This window comes from Engraulis encrasicolus, chromosome 14 (assembly GCF_034702125.1).
Source record: "Engraulis encrasicolus isolate BLACKSEA-1 chromosome 14, IST_EnEncr_1.0, whole genome shotgun sequence".
Taxonomy (NCBI): domain Eukaryota; kingdom Metazoa; phylum Chordata; class Actinopteri; order Clupeiformes; family Engraulidae; genus Engraulis; species Engraulis encrasicolus.
In genome coordinates this window covers 37,755,920-37,777,378 of record NC_085870.1, presented here as the reverse complement: position 1 = coordinate 37,777,378, position 21,459 = coordinate 37,755,920, and the positions used below count along the sequence as shown (strand labels likewise).

At 38.8% G+C, this 21,459-nt stretch overlaps 2 protein-coding genes across 5 annotated transcripts; both read right to left on the bottom strand.

The window, feature by feature from the left end:
* Positions 1-283: 283 nt before the first annotated feature.
* Positions 284-3,016, bottom strand: LOC134462580 (RING finger protein 223). Its single transcript, XM_063215665.1, has one exon. It carries the CDS (start codon positions 1,354-1,356, stop codon positions 628-630), a length of 729 nt encoding a protein of 242 aa, XP_063071735.1. The 5' UTR covers positions 1,357-3,016; the 3' UTR covers positions 284-627.
* Positions 3,017-6,926: 3,910 nt separating this feature from the next.
* c14h1orf159 (chromosome 14 C1orf159 homolog) lies at positions 6,927-21,107 on the bottom strand. Of its 4 annotated transcripts, none has more exons than XM_063215669.1 (9): positions 20,986-21,107; positions 20,192-20,268; positions 20,010-20,094; positions 16,182-16,277; positions 16,018-16,059; positions 14,330-14,464; positions 14,176-14,201; positions 13,976-14,012; positions 6,927-9,469 (listed from the first exon to the last, which is right to left on the bottom strand). In XM_063215669.1, the coding sequence occupies exons 2-9, from the start codon at positions 20,255-20,257 to the stop codon at positions 9,366-9,368; spliced, it is 591 nt and encodes a 196-aa protein (XP_063071739.1). In that variant the 5' UTR covers positions 20,258-20,268; positions 20,986-21,107; the 3' UTR covers positions 6,927-9,365. The 4 variants fall into 4 exon arrangements, with proteins under 4 accessions (XP_063071739.1, XP_063071737.1, XP_063071736.1 ...); XM_063215667.1 differs by lacking the exon at positions 20,986-21,107 and adding an exon at positions 20,814-20,975; XM_063215666.1 differs by lacking the exon at positions 20,986-21,107 and adding an exon at positions 20,818-20,975.
* Between the last annotated feature and the right edge of the window lie 352 nt (positions 21,108-21,459).

The window sequence follows — 21,459 nt, the reverse complement described above, 5'->3', positions numbered from 1 at the left end:
TACATATGAGGTTATTACAAAGACATTACAAGATTAGCTTGTGTGATTAGCGAGCCCGTGGCCACCAGATGGAGACTACATTGATCTGTAAATAAATACACCTTGTAGATGTTCGCTGTCAGTAACAGGATATTTCCAAAATGTTCCTTCAGGTTTAGCTGTAATGACAGGCACGTGAAGTTGTATTTAAGAGTTTTTATTTTTTTGTTTCCATGTCTTTTACAGTACCATACAGAATTATTTCTAAATTATTTAAATATACAAAATACCCCCCCCCCAATTGTTTTGTCATTTAGTCTTTTTTTAGTTTAATTATATAAAAAAGTTATCTCTCTCTATTTACAAAGCTTAACAAGATACACTCAACACAACTTAGTTCATAAACATTTCAACAAGGTCAGAATGAATAGAGGTATCATGCTCAATGCTCATACATGGATATGTTGTATTGTGGTCATGAATGGATGTGAGCCTCTGCAATCGTCAAAAAACAAATAGGATTGAAGAAGCACAGACTCTCCTTTCTCTTATGTCTGCCCTACCACCACCAGCCACACCACAGTCTATAAGGGTCCATTCAACATTTTTTCAGGGTACACTTGTCTCTTCCTTCCTGCTCTGCGAGCCTCACATGGGGAACCCCGAATCCATGAACGGCCTGGTCGGTGTAGCGGTCGTTGGCGTGGTGGTTTCCAACCCGTCCCCGCAGCACAAGCAGCTCACCAGCGTGCGCCTGGTGATGATGCAGGCTAAGGGCCAGGCCATGATGGCCAGCACTAGCAGCATGAACAGCACCAGGATCATCTGCCTCTTCCAGTTGCAGCAGAGGCTCCATGCTTGGGTGGCCCTCCCCCGCCAGCCCCTCCTCCTGCGCCCACGGCCCTCCCCTGCCCTCTGGGGCTCTGGCTTGCTGGCCCCAATGTCGATGCAGATGCAGGTGGGGTTCACGGGGCTGAGGTAGCAGAGCCTCCTGCCCATCATGCTGACGTGCTCCTCCCTCCGCAGGTGGTACGGCAGGCATTCTAGAACCTCCCGGCTGGTCACCAGGGCCGGGGGGCCGTTGCGTGGCACGGCTGTGGGGTGGCGGCAGATGGGGCAGGAGATCTGGGCGGCCCTCTCCCCGGGCTTCTTCACCTGCCTCTTGAACTCGTCCGATATGGCCAGGATGCGCGCCAGGCACTCCAGGCAGAAGGTGTGGGTGCAGTCCAGCAGCTTGGGGGTCTTGAAGACGTTGTCGTAGTTACTGAAGCAGATGGAACATTCCGGCTGACCATCGCCGGGTGTTCCGGTTCTGAAATCGCTGTAGCTGGAAGGCCCTACGGAGCCCTGGGTGTGCCACACACCACTGAAGGCCATTGTGGGGTCTTGGCCTCAAAGAGATTGTCCTGGAAAACAAAGAACATCATTCATCTGAAAAAATATATATATCTTTTTTTTATTTATCCTGAGAGTTTTTATTGAGATATTGATTGAAGATTTGTCTTGAATGTTGTCCTGGCAGAGATAGTCAACAGGTACAGTTTAAGTACAGAGACATCCTAGATCTAGGCAGATGATCTATTGTACGTCTATAGGTCTATTTTGAGTTTCTATTGGAGAAAACCACCACTTTGTTGTTCAAGGTTTCTTTGTGCTTCTTGTTGGATATGTTTGAGAGTTTCTAAAGGGAATTGCCAAGCTGATCCAGCTGGTGTCAACACATAACAAGAATTATTTGGCACATGTTAATTGTGTTAAAGACCTGAAAAATCTGTCACCATGCATCACCCATTGTGTCACTCCAAATAATAAATGTGATCCCTAGGCATTTGTTTTGGGCCAATAAAAATAGTATCAGAAAAGGTGTTCACTTGGATGGAGAGTCAATCATTTACTCCATTTGTTTTCACAGTTTCTATGTGCAGTTTGTTGTCTCTATGGAGAACTGTTTTCCATATTGACTGAAACTTACTGGCCTAGTGACCATCTCAACACGTGAATAAACAAACGTTCAAAGACTGATAATTTAATTGCATCAATGAAGTAGCCTTACAATACAGTATGTGTATTGTTATCCGTACATTTATTTTAACTGCGCTCTTTAGGTTCAATAAATTACATACTTTATATTGTATGCCTATTGTGTACAAATGCCTTTAAAAATGCAATATCCAAGCCCAATATGTGACCTAGACATAACACAGAAGTACTGGTTAGATGCCTTCATAATAATCATTCTTAATTAGATGTGGAAGAAGCAGAGAAGACGTAAAGCATGCAAGCATGTACGGTATGCTGAATAGTCCACTCAGACAGAGGCCATACATTCAGACCATTCTTACCTTTATTTAATTGTATCCGTTTTGTTTTGTCCTTAAAGTGCTGTCCAGTTAGCCTTTATTGGTCACTACCACTTGTTTCTAAAATAGCTTTTAGTAACTTTTCAATCCCTCTTTTCTGTACCTTACTATACTGTACTCTACTCTACTGTACTGTACTCTGTTCTGTATAACCCAATCCAGTGTTGTGCTCAGTATCGGTAAGATACAGTCATGCTCCTTCTTCTGTGTGTGTTTGTGTAGGTGAGAGACTCTTTCCCCTGTCTATGAATAACTAGGTCCTGAAGACCACACCTTTGTGAGCAGTGTTTGAAGGACAGACAGTATAAAGGGAGGGGAGAGCTAGGGAATAAGGAAGGAATGCCTGGAAACGAGTGCACGTGCAGGAAGTGTATGGCAATAATACCGAGTTAGTGATAATCCAAGAGCCAGCCTTATGTACTGAATAGGAGCTGCTTCCCCATCTCCTTGGAAAGAATGCCTTCACCAAATACAATACTTTTAATGACTCAAACAGAAGGACGCATGGAAAACGCAAACATGATGTCCTGTCTTGCACTTTGATGTCAGTCTGTAAATGTCAGCCCTGTGTATGTCTAGTATGTTCTTTCATGGTATAGAGAGAGACACGAATTACAATTTCCTTGTATGACCTGTGCATAAGAAGAAACTGACAATAAAAGCTGACTTGACTTGATGATGGGGTCTTCTCACATCCCATTCAGATTTGTGCTGTTGATGCATCATATGCATTAAGAGGGAATGGAGTTTGCCATGGTTCTTTTTTACATCTGTGATGTGTTTACATCAAGAATACACTATGCCTGAACACTCACTAAATTTGACATACTATGTTGGTAGGAGCCTGCAACATACTTAATATGAGACGTCATGAAGCGCCGTGAGACGTATGAGGACATTACTAATACTATGTGATAGGTTTTAAAGTCGTTTTATCATATAATTACTTTAGCTCAGAACACTAGTGGCTGGACATCATTGCAGACTACAGTTTAGTGGGGTGGGAAATTAAAAAGATATAGAAACAAATAAAGAAAAGTGGTCTTAAATATAATGTGGACCAAATGCATCTGTTTATACATTATTATATGCCCATCACAAGCCTGTGAAAACAAAAAAGCAGTTGCATATAAAACAAGTCATGATTCTTCATCCTTCCTATCAACTCAAAGCAGCTGAGTCCAATTCCTTGTAGCTGATAAGAAGAAAGTGTTCGCATATCTTGTAGGAGGTTCAAACAGAGAAGCAAACAAGCATGATTCAGTGATACAGGCCTGAATGCTATATTGTCATGAACAGGACTGATAAGGGCCCATTTTACCACCTGTATGGTCCAAGTTTGTAAACACACGTGCCGTCAGTACACGTGCTATCCTATATGTGTGTCATATAACAGATACTGCACGGTTTATGCACAGGCTGCAGTTCTCAGGAAATTGTGTTCAGCGTAGTTCAAGTTCAATGTCACACGTACAGTTCCAAAACATGTTAACTTAAATAAAATAATTAGTTTACGTCAATGCTATTTAATACCACATGAGTATACAGTATAAACCATTATGATGGCACGCTAGAATGCCATGTTGTTCATTTGTACATGTTTGTAATATTTAAATTTGTAACATTTCAATACATACAGTATCACTTGATGTGCTCTATAGTGTTTCTTGTAATCGTAACATGTGAAACTAGTAGAAGAATGTGGATTTTCCCAAAGGCTAGAAATGGGAGAGGCTATTGTAATTGCAAGTCATTCAAGGAAATGACATCAAACATTAACTTAACCAAACTTGAAAATCGATTACCAGACTTGAATCAAATTCACAAGCAGACAAAGGGAAACAGTGGCACAATCTCACAAGTTAATAAGTATGACATAATACTGGAATTATGAAGGTAGTGCTGCTTCTCTGAAAAGCATTGAACAAATCCATACATATTTTCCAGTGGAAATTATGGGAGAAGCCAGAACAATTGTGCCAGCATAACTATGATGTTGACTCTTCCTAAATATGGTGAATTCAGGTGAATTGGGGCACTTTTTTTGCATGAAATCGAAAGGCCCAAAGTGGCCCAATTTACCTGCATTCACCATATTATCAATTAGCAGGGGCAGTTGTAGAGGTATGAATAGTGGGAGGGAGTTACTACCCTAAGTGTAAAACTACATGAGTAAGTAAAGAAGTACATTTTATTTATAAAGCACATTTAAAAACAGTGCAAATGACCAAGGTGCTGGCTGGAAAAATAGTAAAATAAATAAATAAATAAATAAATAAATAAATAAATAAATAAAAGCAATAAAGAATATTAGTAGAATGTGGTAAGAAAACATTTTAGCAGCATTCCAATAGACAGACGTCTGTGTGCAGAGTACAGTGGCAAACACTGACATCATTGGCCACCAACACATAGTAAAAGAAGATGAAGCGTAAAATAATATGATACATAAAAAGTGTTTCAAAGTAATTTACGTGTAGAGATACATAAAAGGTGCTGACGGTAGCGGCTTAAGGGAGAGAAGAAAGCTAAGAACTAAGAGGCAAAGGCTAAGGCCGTCATTCTCAAAGTGTGGTGCGGGGACCACTGGTGGTCTGCAACAGAGCTCAGGTGGTCAGCGACGGGATTTCTACTTTTCCAAGACGAGCTACCAGTAGGCTGGCTATATCTGTAACATTATAAGAAAGCTAAACATAGCTGAAGTCTTATTTTCACCTCAATAAGACAGGCTTGTAATGTGAATAAAAAGTATGTGATCTGCCAACTATCATTTCAGTTGACAGGTGGTCCCTGAACACTTTTGGGGGGACAAGGTGGTCCTCTGTCTGAAAAAGTTTGAGAATCACTGGGACAAGGTATACAGTATAAGTGTATACCTTACATATCAAGGCTGTGGGGCAGCCACTGCAAAGGCTCAATCACCTTTAAGTTTGAGACAGGACTGGGGAGCATGGAGGAGGCCTTGGCTAGTGGATCTGAGGGACCTTAGGTACAGAGTGGTTTCGCAGCTTATCTGAAATCAGGAAGTCTGGATTTGTGTTGTTGGTTGTTGGGGGTGTCAATCATGTCTCTTTTGGCAATCATGTACTGACATGCAGTTGCAGAATAGACAGGGCCAGGGTCAGCAGACGATCAACGCACAGTGTTTTAAGAGTGGGAGGCCAGATCACGATGTTGACTCTCCTACTACTCGTTTGCAGTCAGCTCAGTCGCAGCTGAAGGACGGTGTTATATTGCTTTTCTCTCAGTGGTGACCTAGAATCGGTCAGTAGATGATCAACCTTTACACCTTCAGGCTGGCCTACATTTACCCGATTGCAGGTTGTTTATTAACTGTCAAGACTGGGCTAAAATAGCATACAAGTGCTATTGTGCTGTCGGCATCATCATAGACATAACCATGGTAATAATAAGGTAGTATTCCAATAATAATGAACATGCTTCTTTGTAAAACATTTGTAAAACAGACATCTAAAACAGTAGGTTACCTTAACAGCACAGATGTCTTAGCTTTTGTAAATTGGCAAATATCAGCATGGTCCTAAATTGCAAAGCAAAATACAACAAGTCATGATCTCTCAAAAATGTGCATGCCTTATCATGAAGAACTACAAAAACATCTTAACTTACACTATATTACCAAAAGTATTTGGTCACCCATCTAAATGATTAGAGCAGGTGTCCTAATCACTTGGCCTGGCCAAAAGTGTCTAAAATAAAGCACCTAGGCATGCAGACTGTTTTTACAAACATTTGTGAAAGAATGGCCACTCTCAGGAGCTCAGTGAACTCCTGTGTGGAACTGTTGTAGGATGCCACCTGTGCAACAAATCCAGTAATGAAATGTTCTTGCTCCTCAGTTTTCCACATTTAGCTGTCAGCTTTATTGTAAGAACATGGAAGAGTTTGAGAACAGCAGCCACTCAGGCACGAAGTGATAGGCCACGTAAACTGACAGAAAGGTTACCAAGAAAATTGTACATTCCGGACTGCATTGTGCCGAGTGTGAAATTTGGTGGAGAAGGGATTACAGTATGGTATGGGGTTGTTTTTCAGGAGTTTGGGTTGGGCTTGGCCCCTTAGTTTCAGTGGAAGGAATTTTGAATGTTGTAAGATACCAGATCATTTTGGGACAATTACATGCTTCCAACCTTGTGGGTACAGTTTGGAGCCGGCCCCTTCCTCTTCCAAAAAGCAAGGTCCATAAAGACCTGGATGACAGAGTCTGGTTTGCATGAACTTAACTGGCCTGCACACTCCTAACATGAACCCGATAGAACACCTTTGGAAGGAATTAGAACGGCAATTGAGATCAGTGTGTGACCTCACCAAAATGCTTCAAAAATGGTCCAAATTTCCTGTAAACACACTCCTCAACCTTGTTGATAGCCTTCCCAGATAAGTTGAAGCTGTAATAGCTGCAAAAGGTGGACCGATAACATATTGAACCCTAGGAGTTGGGAATGGGATGCCAGTTAAGTTCATATGTGATTCAAGGCAGGCGTGAGAATACTCTTGTCTTGGTAATATAGTCTATCAGTTGAGCTTTACTGTAAGCGACAAAATACAGCATAGTTTAGAGTTTGGTAGTTCTTAACAACTTTATTTTCCTCGTCATACATGTCCAGCAACAAATTTCACAATCATTTCCTCATCCAAATATGTATCATTAATCAGCATTGAATAATAGAAAATATAATACATTAAAAATAAAAATGCTTAAATTATTGTTAAAAAGACTGTACAATTGTACAAGGCTCCTAATTGCTGTACAACAGCTAAGATAAAAGACCAGCGACATAAAAACTCTATATAGTGTATGTGAAACACTTTCAATGTTGTTAAGTTTATCAATCAGCTCATCATGACCAATGGTTTTACAACCAACTACGGTATTATACAACTTGCACAGATAGACTGATAAAACTATTATCAATAAAGAAATACAGACAGAGGAATGAAAGAAAAGTTCCACAAACCAGAATACCACAATATATGGAAAGCAACATATGATCACATTTTCAAAAGCCACATAAGATAGTGTGGGAGACAAAAAAAACCCTTCAACAATCAGCAGTCAACAATTCAGCAAATAGATGCAAAGACAACTTCAGTCCAGTAACCCCCAGAGCCCTTCCATGAAACTTAAAAACAGTGCATATACCCTTCATTGGCACAGCATTGGCATTAGAAAGTGCTATTTTACATTATTGACAAACAACAAGACAAAGACAAGTTTCTTAAGTCTTCAACAACTGTGGCTCACACAGCTCACTGCTCACAGACAGAATCTCTTCGGGTCTACCCATGTAGAGAAAAAAAGCTGTAGTTCAAGTGCTTAAAGCCTTCTAATTAATCAGCCCAGGATATAAAAATGCTCTGAACTTCAGACCTCCCATACCTTATCATGCATGCGAAAGCTGGTGTAAACGTGTGACGGCATATGTAACGATATAGGCACGAATGAACCCTCGTTTTCAGCTGCATCTGGTGATAAAACAAAAAAGATGGTGACAGAGCACTGACAGAAAGTGACTGCTCTCTCTCAGCTGAACTCTCACTACTCTCACATAACATGCTCAGAAGCTTATGTTCGTGTCAACTTGGCATTGCATCACATGCACATTTATGGAGAATATAATTTGGGCCTTTAAATTAGCATTTAATACCTGTATTTTGGTAACACTTTACTTGACAATTCCCTGCATAACACATTCATAGCAGCTGTTAAGAACTTTGCATAAAGCATTCATGCTTTGCAATTGTTGAACTTTTATTTTGACAAGATGTCTTTAATGCTTGGAAACAAAGGAAATACCAAATGAAACGAGGGCTACCAAATGAAAGGTATGATATGAATGCCTTACAAAACAGTCATAAATCCTTCATGCAAAATGTATATTAGCTGCTATGAATGTTATGCAGGGACATGTCAAGTGAAGCGTATCCAGTATTTTGGCCAATTTGAGGAACACTGAACATATGTTGCAACCTGGGTTATTTTTCTTGATCAACTTTTTGCCCACTGCAAACTAAGTATCTTGATTGCATGTGTGCTCCACATGAAAGTCCACAGCAGAGTGGAGGGAGCAGATTTTGGTCACTACAGTGCATTCACGTCATTCAAATATTGTGCAAAGTTGGTACTTTAAGTGATTTTGGTATACCAATCCACAGAAAAAAAACTCTAAAATAAACAAAACAATATAGCTCAACACAAAGCAAAAACAACTCAATATCCTATCAACAACATCAGAGACATGAAATAAATAATGCAAAGGAATTAAAACTATATAAATAAAAACAAATAAATAACTCCAGCTTCCATCAAGAATCAAAGTCTAGTGCAGGAATAAAAATTACAATTTGTCTGTGATGGTTTTTGGTCATAATTTGGTACCAATTAACATTTGGACGGTGAAAGGGACAACAAAACTTTTACAACAAGGGGGAAAGAAACAGCAGGACAGAGAACCTTCTCACCAGGCTCTCTAACTAAACTCGTACTCTGGCTGTCTTACAGCTGGCTGTATTAACATGACATCAAATTGGTTGAGATTTGACCCGAGACAGCGGTCAAATCAATGATTTTCCTGTACCATAAATCACACCGTAACAAGTCACTGTAAACGAGCAGTTTAGTGTGAATCCATCAATAGCCGTATTGCTCGAGGTTTAAAAAAACACAAAATCAACAACTGAAATTCAATGCAATATAGACTAAACAGCAAGCTGGACACTAACACAAACTGAATGGGGTGGATTTTCTATGCCCCATTCAGGTAAGTGTTGACTATGAGTTTGTTATTCGGCCCTTTTGCTTTCATACCAACAGCAATCTGAGACCTCAAACAACAAGGCTATGGACTGACAGATGCGAAGCCTCTCAATTAAGCCAACTGCTAAAGCGCTGGTTAGCCGACCAGCAAATTTCACATGATCTCATTTGACGTCATGCCAAGCCAGCCAGCCCTCCATTCAGCCATCTTGTGTGTCTAGTATCTACATTAATGTTCAGTGAGCAGCTCACACATTGTGAATCCTGGTGACGGGTGCTGTGGACACGGGAGCACTGCTGGTGGCTGAGGCTGTGGAAGGCCTTTCCCTCCTCACGTACCTGGGCTTCCGCACTGTGAGAAGGCAAAAGAGAAGGTGAGAAGGTGTCAATCTCATGTTTCCTGTAGTTGCAGATCAGATTAACAAAACTATCTGGATGTATCTGGTCTCCCTCTTCTTTAGAAAACTGCCTCTCGTCAGCAAGGTTTGTGGGATGTCTGGAGTGCATAGCTTTCTTGACTTCATGCCATATAATCTCAATTGTTTTTTGTCAGGGCTTTGACTGGGCTATTCCAGAATGTGTATTTCATTATTATGAAGCCATTCTAAAGTTGATTTGCTTCTAAAGTATGGGTTGTTGTCAATTTCAGCACCCATCCTCTTGTGTGCTTCAACTGTGTGACAGACTACCTCACTTTTTTTCTGTAAAATATCTCGATAAACTTCTGAGTTCATTGTTCCACTGATAATAGCAAACTGAAAAGGGCCTGAGGCAGCAAGGTAGCCGCATATAATGATGCTCCCGCCACCATACTCAAAGGTGGAGATGATGTTTTGGTGAAGGTGTGGTTCTCCAGTTCTCCTCCAAACATGACATTGTGTGTTCCCCTGAACAATTCAACTTTGGTTTCAACAATGGTCTACAGAATATTTTGCAGTAATTATATGAAGCATATAAACGCTTTTTCGCAAACCTCAAAGGTGCAGCAATATTTTTTTGGACAGAAACCCCATTCATTTTAGATTGGCAGGATGAATCCCATTTTTAGCTATTCTTGGTTACATCTCCTCTTCTGAGTAAGTTTATTGTGATATTTTACAGAAAAAACGTGAGGAAGTCTGTCACACAGTTGAAGCACACAAGAATATGGGTCCTGAAATGTGACAACAATCATACTTTAGAAGCAAATCCACTTTAGAATGGCTTCATAATAATGAAATACACATTCTGAAATAGCCCAGTCAAAGCCCTGACAAAAAACAATTGCGATTATATGGCATGAAGTCAAGAAAGCTTTGCACTCCAGACATCCCACAGACCTTGCTGACGAGAGGCAGTTCTCTAAAGAAGAGGGAGACAAGATACAAACAGATTGTTTTGTTAATCTGATCTGCAACTACAGGACAGGTCTGGTTGATGATATTGCAACTAACTGAGGGTTAAAACCTACTTAATGCAAGGGTGTACTTACTTATGCCCTGCTCTCCTGTGAATGTTATGGCCTTATGACCAATAAAAATATGATAACATGTAAATGTTTGGGTGGAATTAATCAAAGCAGACTCTGATTGTTCCTTCTTGAGATTTCCAGGAAGATCAGACAATGTTTTATGATCAATTTTGACAGAAATGTAAGAAATTTCAAAGGGTGTACAAACTTTTTCCTGGGACTGTATCAGCCATCAAAACTGATCAAAATTATTGTTTTGGGGATATTCATGAATATGTAAAAACAACACGTCTCAAAAGAGTTGGGACGGGGACAATAAAAGGCAGCAAATGCCAAGGAAGACTAAAAACAAAACAAAAAACAACACTTAACAGTTAAATACATTAACCAATGATATGATGTTATATAAAAAAAACAGTGTTAATTCCTATCTTGGGCATGATTTCACCAGCTTAAGTGGAGGGTGTATTCCTTGTCATGTTTTGCAATGTTCTCCTTTCTGTAGTGCTTACAGTGTGACAGGTCTTGACCAAAAGCCCACCATTTTATCACCTGCTGGTCCTTATGATGGAGTTAAACTGTTAAAACATAGTAGAGAATGCAATTTGTCCTCACTATATGGCAGTAATTGAAGATCTCCCTTCAAAATTCAATGCATGAGCGGCTTTTCATGCTGATTAAAACCAATTCATATCATTCCGCACTGTATTTAACTCTACAGATGAGTGAGAACAACTTAACCAATGCACTACTGCACCCCCATGCCATCATGGAGGCTGACTTTTGAAGTTAGCACTAACACAAGTTGGATGGTCCATTTTCACTGTAGCACAGGATGTGCAAGACTATTATTTTCAAAAAGAATGGACAGCAACTTCTGCTGACTTCTGTAAGCAAAGGACAGTTTCGTAAAAAAGCCGCACTCCCGGATCAATTTCTTGCAGTTTTAATACTGGGTTAGCATGACAGACAGACAGACGTTTCGGCCTAAGCCTTCTTCAGCGTCTTAGCTCGCACCCAAAGACCTTGTAAGAATCTTTTCGGAGTTGAGCGCACTTTCTCTACTAAAAGCAAAGGACAGTTTCCCATGTCTTCTGGGTCTAGTTCAAGTGAGCTCGGGTGCATAGGAGAATGTTAAAGCCCTCAATCATTTGCACACATGAAGCATTCTTAATATGGTCAATTTTCAATAGCTGTAATTCTTGGAGTACTAGAGTGAGACTACAGCGGATATATATTTCATGATGTCATGAACCTATACAATGATTTTAATGACAAAAATATGTCTTACATACACTCAAACATGGTAAATAAAAGGAAATTTAAAATTTATGTAATAACTATGGTAATTATTCCCTCTGCATCTTTAATTCTGAGTAATTCTGAGCCTCTCTGTGATGGTCTTATACCTGGGCACTCATATTGTCCATCAGTACAATTCATTTTGAAATGTTCTTCTTTGTTTATTTATCTTATTTGGATGTTCATTACATCTCACTGATCCCCGTCCAAACTTATTTGAGACGTATTGCAGTTATCAAATTAGAAATGAGTACATACAGCTCCAGGCCTTTTTATTAGAATACCATGAAAAAGTTGATTTATTTCCATAATTCCATCAATACTGTTAAACTGTCATGGATTGTAGATTCATGGCCCAGTTTTTTAACTATTCCAATCATTATTTTTTTTCTTTTTATATACGTTGGCCTTCCAGCTAAAAAAAACCATGAATTGGGGAATTCGCATTATTAGAATATTGTTATAAAATCACATTTTTCTTCATCAAAATTCGGGTCACATTAAATCAGTTGAAATTTGGTACTTTCTACATAACATGCAATGGTCAATACTTGGTTAGGACATTCTCTGTCTTCATAATGGCCATGATGCGTTTAACATTGAAGTCAATGGCAAAAACAGTGCATGGGAGTTATGGAAGCCCAGATATCCTTGATGCTTTGCTGTCAGCTGTTCTTGTTTGTTGACCTGGTGCCCCACACTTCACTCTTCAATATACCCTGTAGATTTCCATGCCACGCTTTGGTGTTAACTCACCAGTTTAATTCTAACTCAACAGAAATAAAACCCCATTCATTTTCAATGGGGTTTCATTTCTGGTTATTTAGAATCAAACTGTTGAGTTAGCGCCAAAACGTGGCATGGAAATCTACAGGGTATATTGAAGAGTGAAGTGTGGGACACCAGGTCAGCTATACAAAAACAGCTGACGGCAAAGCATCAAGGATATCTGGCCTTCCATTACTCCCATGCACTGTTTCTGCCATTGACTTCAATGTTAAACGCATCATGGCCGTTATTATTAATAATATTAAGACAGAGAGAGTCCTAACCAAGTATTGAACATTGCATGTTGTGTAGAAAGTACCAAAGTTCAACTGATTTGATGTGCACTGATGTGAAACAAATTTTGATGAAGAAAATTGTGATTTTATTACAATATTCTAATGATGTGAATTCCCCAATTCATGTTTTTTTTGAGCTGGAAGATCAAAATGTGTAAAAATAAACAATTTAATGATTGGAATAGTTAAAAAACTGGGCCATGAATCTACAATCCATGACAGTTTAACATTATTGATGGAATTATGGAAATAAATCAACTTTTTCATGCTATTCTAATAAAAAGGCCTGGAGCTGTATGTCCCCTAAAACAATATTTTTTTCTCGGTTTTAACATTTGATATGTTGTCTTTTCACTATTCTCCATCTAATTAACGGTTTGAATGTTGTGAAAATGATAGCATTTTGATTTTATTCACAGTTTACCAAACGTCCCAACTTCATCGGAGTTGGGGTTTGTATTTCAGTTGGCCCATATACACCATTACATTAATAATGTAATAAGACTGGTGGTTGTGCCACAGGAATATGAGTGGGGCCAGGTGACACAGCTCACATTCGTATTCAAGAGAATATGTGCCGGTACATTTGAATTATGATGCAAATCTGTGAAATTTACTATTAATTGATGTGTATTAATATGTGCATGCACAATTTCAGTCCTTTTTTTCAATAAATATTGGGAGTTTATAACTTCATTCCAGATTTTGATTTTGGCCCTCGATCAATTTGAGTTTGACACCCCTGACTTAATGGTTTGACTGTTGTATGTTCTCAGGAATGTCATTCCACTTTTTGTGGCTCTCTGGAACCACCACCACCATATTGTGGAATATGCTGCACACCATAAGAGGTCCAATGTGTAATTAATTAATTTACATGTGTAATTTGTTAAAACATATACACACACACACACACACACACACACACACTATGGTTTCCTTCATGTTATTAAGAATAACACTGACGAGACAAATCCTCTGCCTCACTTTTTACAGTCCTCGAGTCTATCATCAAACCACAAGAGGGCAGTGTCTTCCTTACCTGAACCAGACCCAACAGCAGGAGGCATCATGACAGCCTTCAGACAGAGGAGAGAAATAAAATGTGTTAGCCGGTTTAACAATGGGCACGCATTTTAACCATGAATCATAGTTAAGTTTAAATCACAGCTCATAGTGGGGTAAACAACTGGGTGTGTGCAATGGTAGAAAGGGAGTGAAAACCAAGAATGCTGAACTTACCGTTTCACTGGGTTGAAATATGAATGCTGCAAAATTGGACAACAAAGAACAGAGATGAGACCTTGAATCCAAACTCATCAACCCAAAACAACAACAAAAACACAGAGACAGAGAAGTAAAAAACACTGTATTAGCTGTCATGTAGTTCATTCACCTTTGTTGCGTCGGTAAAAGACCCCAGGCAGCTGGTTGGAGCGCTTGAGGTAGAAGAAGGAGGCCACAGACAGGATGAGGAAGAGGCTGATCAGCAGAGTCCCCAGCAGCAGAGACGCTGCCACACCAGGCCCACCTGCTCCACACACGCACACACACACACACACACACACACACACACACACACACACACACACACACACACACACACACACACACACACACACACACACACACACATTACTTTATATGGGACAACCAATGGTCATTGAGACGCATTATACCACCCAAATATTCATAAAGGACACGCACAGTCACTGTATAATTGCCATTAATGTGACAAAAGACTTTTAGGAGGGTGTTTTTTGAAGTGATGAGACTAAATTGTGAAATGTACATTGTACGTGGGTGGTTGACGTGACGCCTTGTTTTTTTCGTAAAATTGGTTACAAACCTACAAAACTGTTATTTTTCCTTTAATAAACAAATGTCAATGAAAGAAGATGTGGTACATTATGTTTCATATTAGTCTTAGATGAGAAGAAACATTTTTGTTAAGATATATGTAAAGGTTTATATGTCAAATATCCTGCGGTGTGACTGTAACATTAATGAAACCTGGAATATAATATATATATAAATTAACCAACAACATTTTGAATAATGTATGAAGCATTTGGCATGATTGCATAAATATTAACTTTACATTAAGATATGTGAATGTGAAAAAAACTCAAGACAGTAATATTAACTACAAGTTCAATTTCGTAACACAAATTGTGTCCTGTGGGGTGACATGTATGTCAATGTTTGTGAATGGGCAGCTGCAAGGCCAACTACAAGGGTCTTAAAGACTGGCTCCTAATCAGACAGTACCTCAGTTATTGGAGAGTGCTGTGGAAGTTTAAGGTGACTATTAACAATGTTTGTGTCACGCAATGCTTAGGTTCATTTTATGGTGTCCTGTGGTGTGACTGCTCTTATAGAAGGATTTTTTCATATATATATAAATGAAAACACATATTAAGATTAAACACAATATCATTATCAAGTTAGCATGAGCTCAGATGTCAGTCATGTATACAAAAGGATTAAAATGGCCATAATGCAGTGAATTTCCTGCGGTGTGACATGCCTATGCAATGTGTTGATGCAGGACACATTTTCCCAAAAATGGCAAAAATAAGGCGAAATTCCACGGACCACTAAGTGCTTTATTTTTTTTCAGGAATCATCTTTTTCAGGAATTGGAAAAACTTCTTTTTTTGCGTTACGCCCTTAAACGTCCACCACCCACATACAGTTGACACCAAATGCTTAGATACACTGGGTGTAAAGACAAACAATTATTGTCTTTCTGATTCTCTGACTTCAAATCGGATGAATCCTGTCCAATTTTAGGTAAGCCACAGTAGGATTTAGAAGTGAAGCGTATGTAAACTTTGGACTTTTATGAAAATCATAAAAACATAGTGTAAAATTCTCTCCATCTCTATACTTTTATCTGAAAATAATCTTGGCATTTGATATACATTTTGGAAAAATCCCATATCACCTAAAACTGGACAGGTTTCATCTGATTCAGAGTCAGTGAAAGAGTAAAAATTGATTGTGTGTCTTAGATACAGTATAAACTTGTGTTTTAACTGTACATGTATTTGCAGTAGGTCATTTACACATATTTCTTACCGAGGTTGACAATTGTAGATCTTGTGGTGACATTGCTTCTTGCTGTAAATAAAAAACAATGATATGTCCAAGAAATGCCCAAGTCACATATAAAACCAATTCACAAAGAATTAAAAACAACAGTAAGTAAATCGGCATATGCGGTACAGTTGAGGACAACTCACTGTGGTTGCAGGCTGAGGGGCCGCCCGGCTCCTGCAGGGCTGAGTCACAGGACAAACACACAGATGTATTGTTCTCCAGAACATGCAACTGGCACCCTGATCAAACAGAGCACACATGGGTTAGGAGACTTAAGGATTCCATATGCGCTTTAATATGTATAACTGTTTTAGTATAGTAAAGTAATATGCTTAATATGCACATCAAAAAGAATTAGATAATAATAATATTATAAAACAATGGTGGTAGATGAGTAGTACTGTAATTGTGTGTGTGTGTGTGTGTGTGTGTGTGTGTGTGTGTGTGTGTGTGTGGGCCATTTCAGAATTGCGGGTACATTTGGTGTCCCACGCAAAAAAAAAATAATTATAATAATCTTTTCAGAATTTACTTTCAATATTATCACTAAATAGACTGTATGTTCACTGAGCACAATGTTTGGTGTACATTTTATGCACAATTTATTTCTTAAATATTCATTCAATGATTCCAAAACCCCCCAAAATCATCAAAATCGCATGTCCCACTATAGAGATTCACATGTTCAACTTGAATAAACATAACATAATTCTGTAAAATTTGCAGATTTTTTATGATAAATCTATAAATATAAATATATTCTGTTGCAGAGAATGTTTTTTTCCTGTAACACAGCTGATCTTGATATTTAAAAAAAATGTTTTTTTACCTGTCCCAGGGGTTTGTCAACTCTGTTACGTCTGGCATAAAACAACATAAAAATAACCTATAGCATTTATATAAAACCATGTAACCTGCACCAAATGGTGTCACTTCCTTTTCTTCACTTCCTTGGAAGGGAACTATGGTATGTTTAACTGTCTCTCCTAATAATTTGTGCTAAATGTTGAGAACACACCAAGAGTATATTTATTGTGCGTCAACTCTGTTACTATGATTCTGTAGTAAATCTCTCTTTCAATTTTCTAAAATCAATTTTACTATGAAACTTCATTAAAGTGTGGCTTTAGTCATGGGGTCATTCCACGCCAAATCAACAAGTGCCCGCGCACTTAGGTCTCAAAAAATTCTGAAAATATTACCAAGTGTACCCATGGTACTTAAGAGAAACACTGTAAATTTATTTGAATGTAAGATGTATACTCTCCGTGTTACAGTCAATTTTACTGGGGGAGGGGGGTGCCCATTTTGTTCACACTCTTTTTTTTGTCAAAGTTCACAAGCCCCTAGCTCAATAACTAAACCATGTAGGAAGCTCAAATTTGGCATGCTGGTACATAGATAGGAATAGTTTGTTGCTAAACTGTCAGTTTTGGTCTGTATGATCCTGCATTGTCATAGCATTCCCTCAAAGATGATACAAATTGTACTGGAGTTTTTGGCTGTGCTCTGTTTAGGCCTTCAGAAGACATATTTGTGCCCAACATAGCCTCTTGATTTTTTCGCCTTGTGGAGACAAGTAGGAACACTCTCATAAAAAGCTATAAATAGAAAGGAAACCCCATCAGTGTTTGAAAAGAAGACCTCACAAGTCTGACAAATCATTTTGGGTGTCATTTTCAGAGCTCCAGAACCCCTTGTGGGATTGTCCACAGATTTTTATTTTATTTTTTTCTTCATTCTCCATGAATTCTTCTTTTTAAAAATGCCAATGAGACTTGTCTTATGTGATGTTTTCTTTTTTAATTTCCAACCTGAACATGGGCACCATGCACATTGAGAGCAATATGTTTTCTATGCGTTTCTTCCGCTGCCATCTGCTGGTCAAAAAAAAGTAACAACATGACTCTTTGTGCCTGACCTACTGTCTCTTTTGGTGTGCGAACCTGCTCCCACATTGAACGCTCCTGAAATCATTGAAATTGAAAGGGATACCTGCACCCCTGCACAAGGACTCTCGGGTGATCATGTCTGGGCAAAATTTGCATTTGATTATTTAGTCTTTACATTAAATGTTATAGAAATCATGTTGCTCTCTTTTTGCATTTTGCCCATGTTAAGGGTGGAAATTAAAAGCGAAAACATCACATAAGACAAGTGTCATTGGTATTTTTAAAAAGAAGACTTCATGGAGAATGAAGAAAAAAATAAAATAAAAATCTGTGGACAATCCCACAAGGTGTTCTGGTGCTCTGAAAATGATACCCAAAATGATTTGTCAGACTTGTGAGGTCTTCTGGTCAAACACTGATGGGGTTTCCTTTCTATTTATAGATTTTTATGGGAGTGTTTCTACTTGTATCTACAAGGGGAAAAAATCATGAGGCTATGTTGGGCACAACTATGTCTTCTGAAGGCCTAAACAGAGCACAGCCAAAAACTCCAGTACAATTTGTATTGTCTTTGAGGGAATGCTATGACGATGCAGGATCATACAGACCAAAACTGACAGTTTAGCAACAAACTATTCCTATCTATGTACCAGCATGCCAAATTTGAGCTTCCTACATGGTTTAGTTATTGAGTTAGGGGCTTGTGAACTTTGACAAAAAAAAGAGTGTGAACAAAATGGGCACCCCCCTCCCCCAGTAAAATTGGCTGTAACACGGAGAGTATACATCTTACATTCAAATAAATGTACAGTGTTTCTCTTAAGTACCATGGGTACACTTGGTAATATTTTCAGAATTTTTTGAGACCTAAGTGCGCGGGCACTTGTTGATTTGGCGTGGAATGACCCTATGATGTGTGGTATCTAGTTAAAGATAGCAAATGGAGTAAAATCACAAAATAGTGAAAAAAATCAACTCTGTTATCGTCAACTCTGTTACAATTTGCCAGTGTTGCCAGATTGGACGGTTACCCGCTCAATTGGGCTGCTTGGCATGGCCATCTGCGGGTAAAAATGATTAAGAAAAATGTTTGTATTGCCTCAGAAATCAATACACTTTGTTGAAATTGGGAAGAATTTAGAATGTAGGTTTTTGAGCACTGTTTGGGCTGGAAATGGTCAGAAAAATCTGGCAACACAATATCAGAGCTTGACAGTGTCAACCTCTGTTATGTTTGTCCCGTCAACTCTGTTACAAAAGTTGTTTGTTTTTGCTTAAAAACAGATAATTAAACATGTTTTCTTGTTAATACATACAACATAAGCAGTGCCACAACTAACTAACTCATTACATGAAATTTCAAAGCATTTAACAGATTTTTAAAGCTATTTATGGAGAAAATGTAAACACTCTTGGCAACTTTTCAGTGAAACGTCTTAATGTTTTAACTCCTGAAAAAAGAATATTTATCGTAGAAAACTCAAAGTTAAATAAATGGATAGATGGACAAATACTCTGTCAGGGAACACATGATTTTACCATGTAGGCTATTGCATTTAGTTGATATTTACCTTAATTTGCCCGTAACAGAGTTGACAGAATGTACCCATAGTTCTCTGATTTTTAGATAAAATAATAAAAATCATACATGTTGGCAAATACTGGAAGTGTACAATTGAAAGTATGTTCTTTGAGAATTGATAAAAAGTTTCACAGAAATAAAACATTTTATTTTACTTTTGTCAAAACCTGAAATGTACCCACAATTCTGAAATGACCCGTGTGTGTGTGTGTGTGTGTGTGTGTGTGTGTGTGTGTGTGTGTGTGTGTGTGTGTGTGTGTGTGTGTGTACTCGGGCAAACTGACAGGCACTCATCTATGTACGACTGAAGCTGTCATTGTTTCATTGTTCTTGATGGGGAAAAAATGTTCTGGAGCATGGTGGTTTGACTCGTTTCACTGGGCCCACACCCTCATAACATAGGCCGCCTACCTATCCGTGATGGGATGGATCTAGCCCAAGACTGATGTACAGAATGATCATTTTATAGTGCGCAAAAGAGAAAGCAGCAGGCCTACCTGAATCACAATGGGTGGTATTCATGCAGCTCTCATTGCTTCGCTGTATGGACCCACAGCAAGTAACGGGGTTCTGCAGAAGAGCCTTTCACAACATAAGAATAAAGAGTCAACAATTTAGTACTGTAAACTACATCTTAGTCCCATCCAAAGAAGTGTCTTTTAGAGGACGTACCACATACCTTTATTACAAGATTTTCTGTGACCATCAGAAGCGCAGCTCCAGTGATTATATTACAGTAAAGCATGACGAACTCCCCTACAAACAAGTACATTACAGAATTAAGCATTACAAGCCTAAGCTCCTCATATATCCGAAAGTACTGGCATTGAAGAATGCTTAGTGTGATCTGTAGCTCAATCTTGTATCACGACTAGCGCCTGCTCATGAACTTCATAATCGGTCTAATCGAGGTATTTTTATATACCGTACAATGTCCTTCTTGGTTAGAACTACTCATAACTGTGTGATCAACCGCACTCGGCCTGGCGACCAATAGCGTTGGGTCATGCTATTTCCAGTGCTGCGTTTTTATCTCGTGTGGAGTATGCTATCGCTTCAGTTTTCTGTACATTGTGCTCAGTGACGCGTTATTCCTTTACCTAGAGGTGTGGATATTTTCAATAAACACCTACCTGTACCTCTACATTGTTACACCGCAACTGATCAGCTAGCCTACTAATGACACTGATTTGATTAACCCATGGCGACAGTGCTCTGACTTAACTCTGAAAACACACAAAAAACGCAAACAATGGAAGCTAGTCATTATTATCAATAGTAAAGCCTTAACGTCAACCTACCCACCTTCTGCGCTGGGCACTTTAACACCAGGGTAGCTTCCACTTTGTGAAGAATATGCAGTATTTCTGCTAGAGCTGTAAAGTTTACTTGCTGTGACAGCTCCTTCACTTAGCTTCCAAGTTCCTGTTTGGCTCACTGAGCCTACATATTAGCAGTTGCACGATAACTTACCAATCGTTTCGTCATATACGGAGATAAGTAGAATGGTTTAAATCATAAAATTCTGACAAACTGTTAGGTTTAGTGACATTATGAACACGAATGTTTAGTTAGATATTTCTGTCAAAATAACATTGCTGAGCCTGGGATACTCTTACTTAGGAAAGAAATTCCTCTTCCTGTTTAAGAGGAGTTGCTAGGACACAGCCATAGAACTAATACAATATTATTTCTATGGGACACAGCAAGCGCGCACAAACAAACAGGAGCGGAGCATCAGAGACTTGGAGCCACATAACTTAATGAACAAAAAAAGTTCACAGTTGAAAATGAAATTAATTATTGGTCAAACTTTTAAAACAGAATCATGCTCTATATATTATACTGGGAGGCGAAGCCAGTGACACACAAAACAGTCTAATCCGAGCTGTTTATAAACACAAAGAGCATTCATCGGGGTCTTTTTTTGACATATCTGTCCGTTTT

Excerpts from the sequence above, each read along its gene's own strand:
- LOC134462580 (XM_063215665.1), bottom strand. The coding sequence starts at position 1,356 with ATGGCCTTCAGTGGTGTGTGGCACACCCAGGGCTCCGTAGGGCCTTCC.
- c14h1orf159 (XM_063215669.1), bottom strand. The coding sequence starts at position 20,257 with ATGCTTTACTGTAATATAATCACTGGAGCTGCGCTTCTGATGGTCACA. Across the intron at positions 20,095-20,191 it reads CAGAAAATCTTGTAATAAAG|GCTCTTCTGCAGAACCCCGT; the intron begins GTATGTGGTACG and ends ATGTTGTGAAAG. Across the intron at positions 16,060-16,181 it reads CCCCTCAGCCTGCAACCACA|CAAGAAGCAATGTCACCACA; the intron begins GTGAGTTGTCCT and ends TTTTATTTACAG.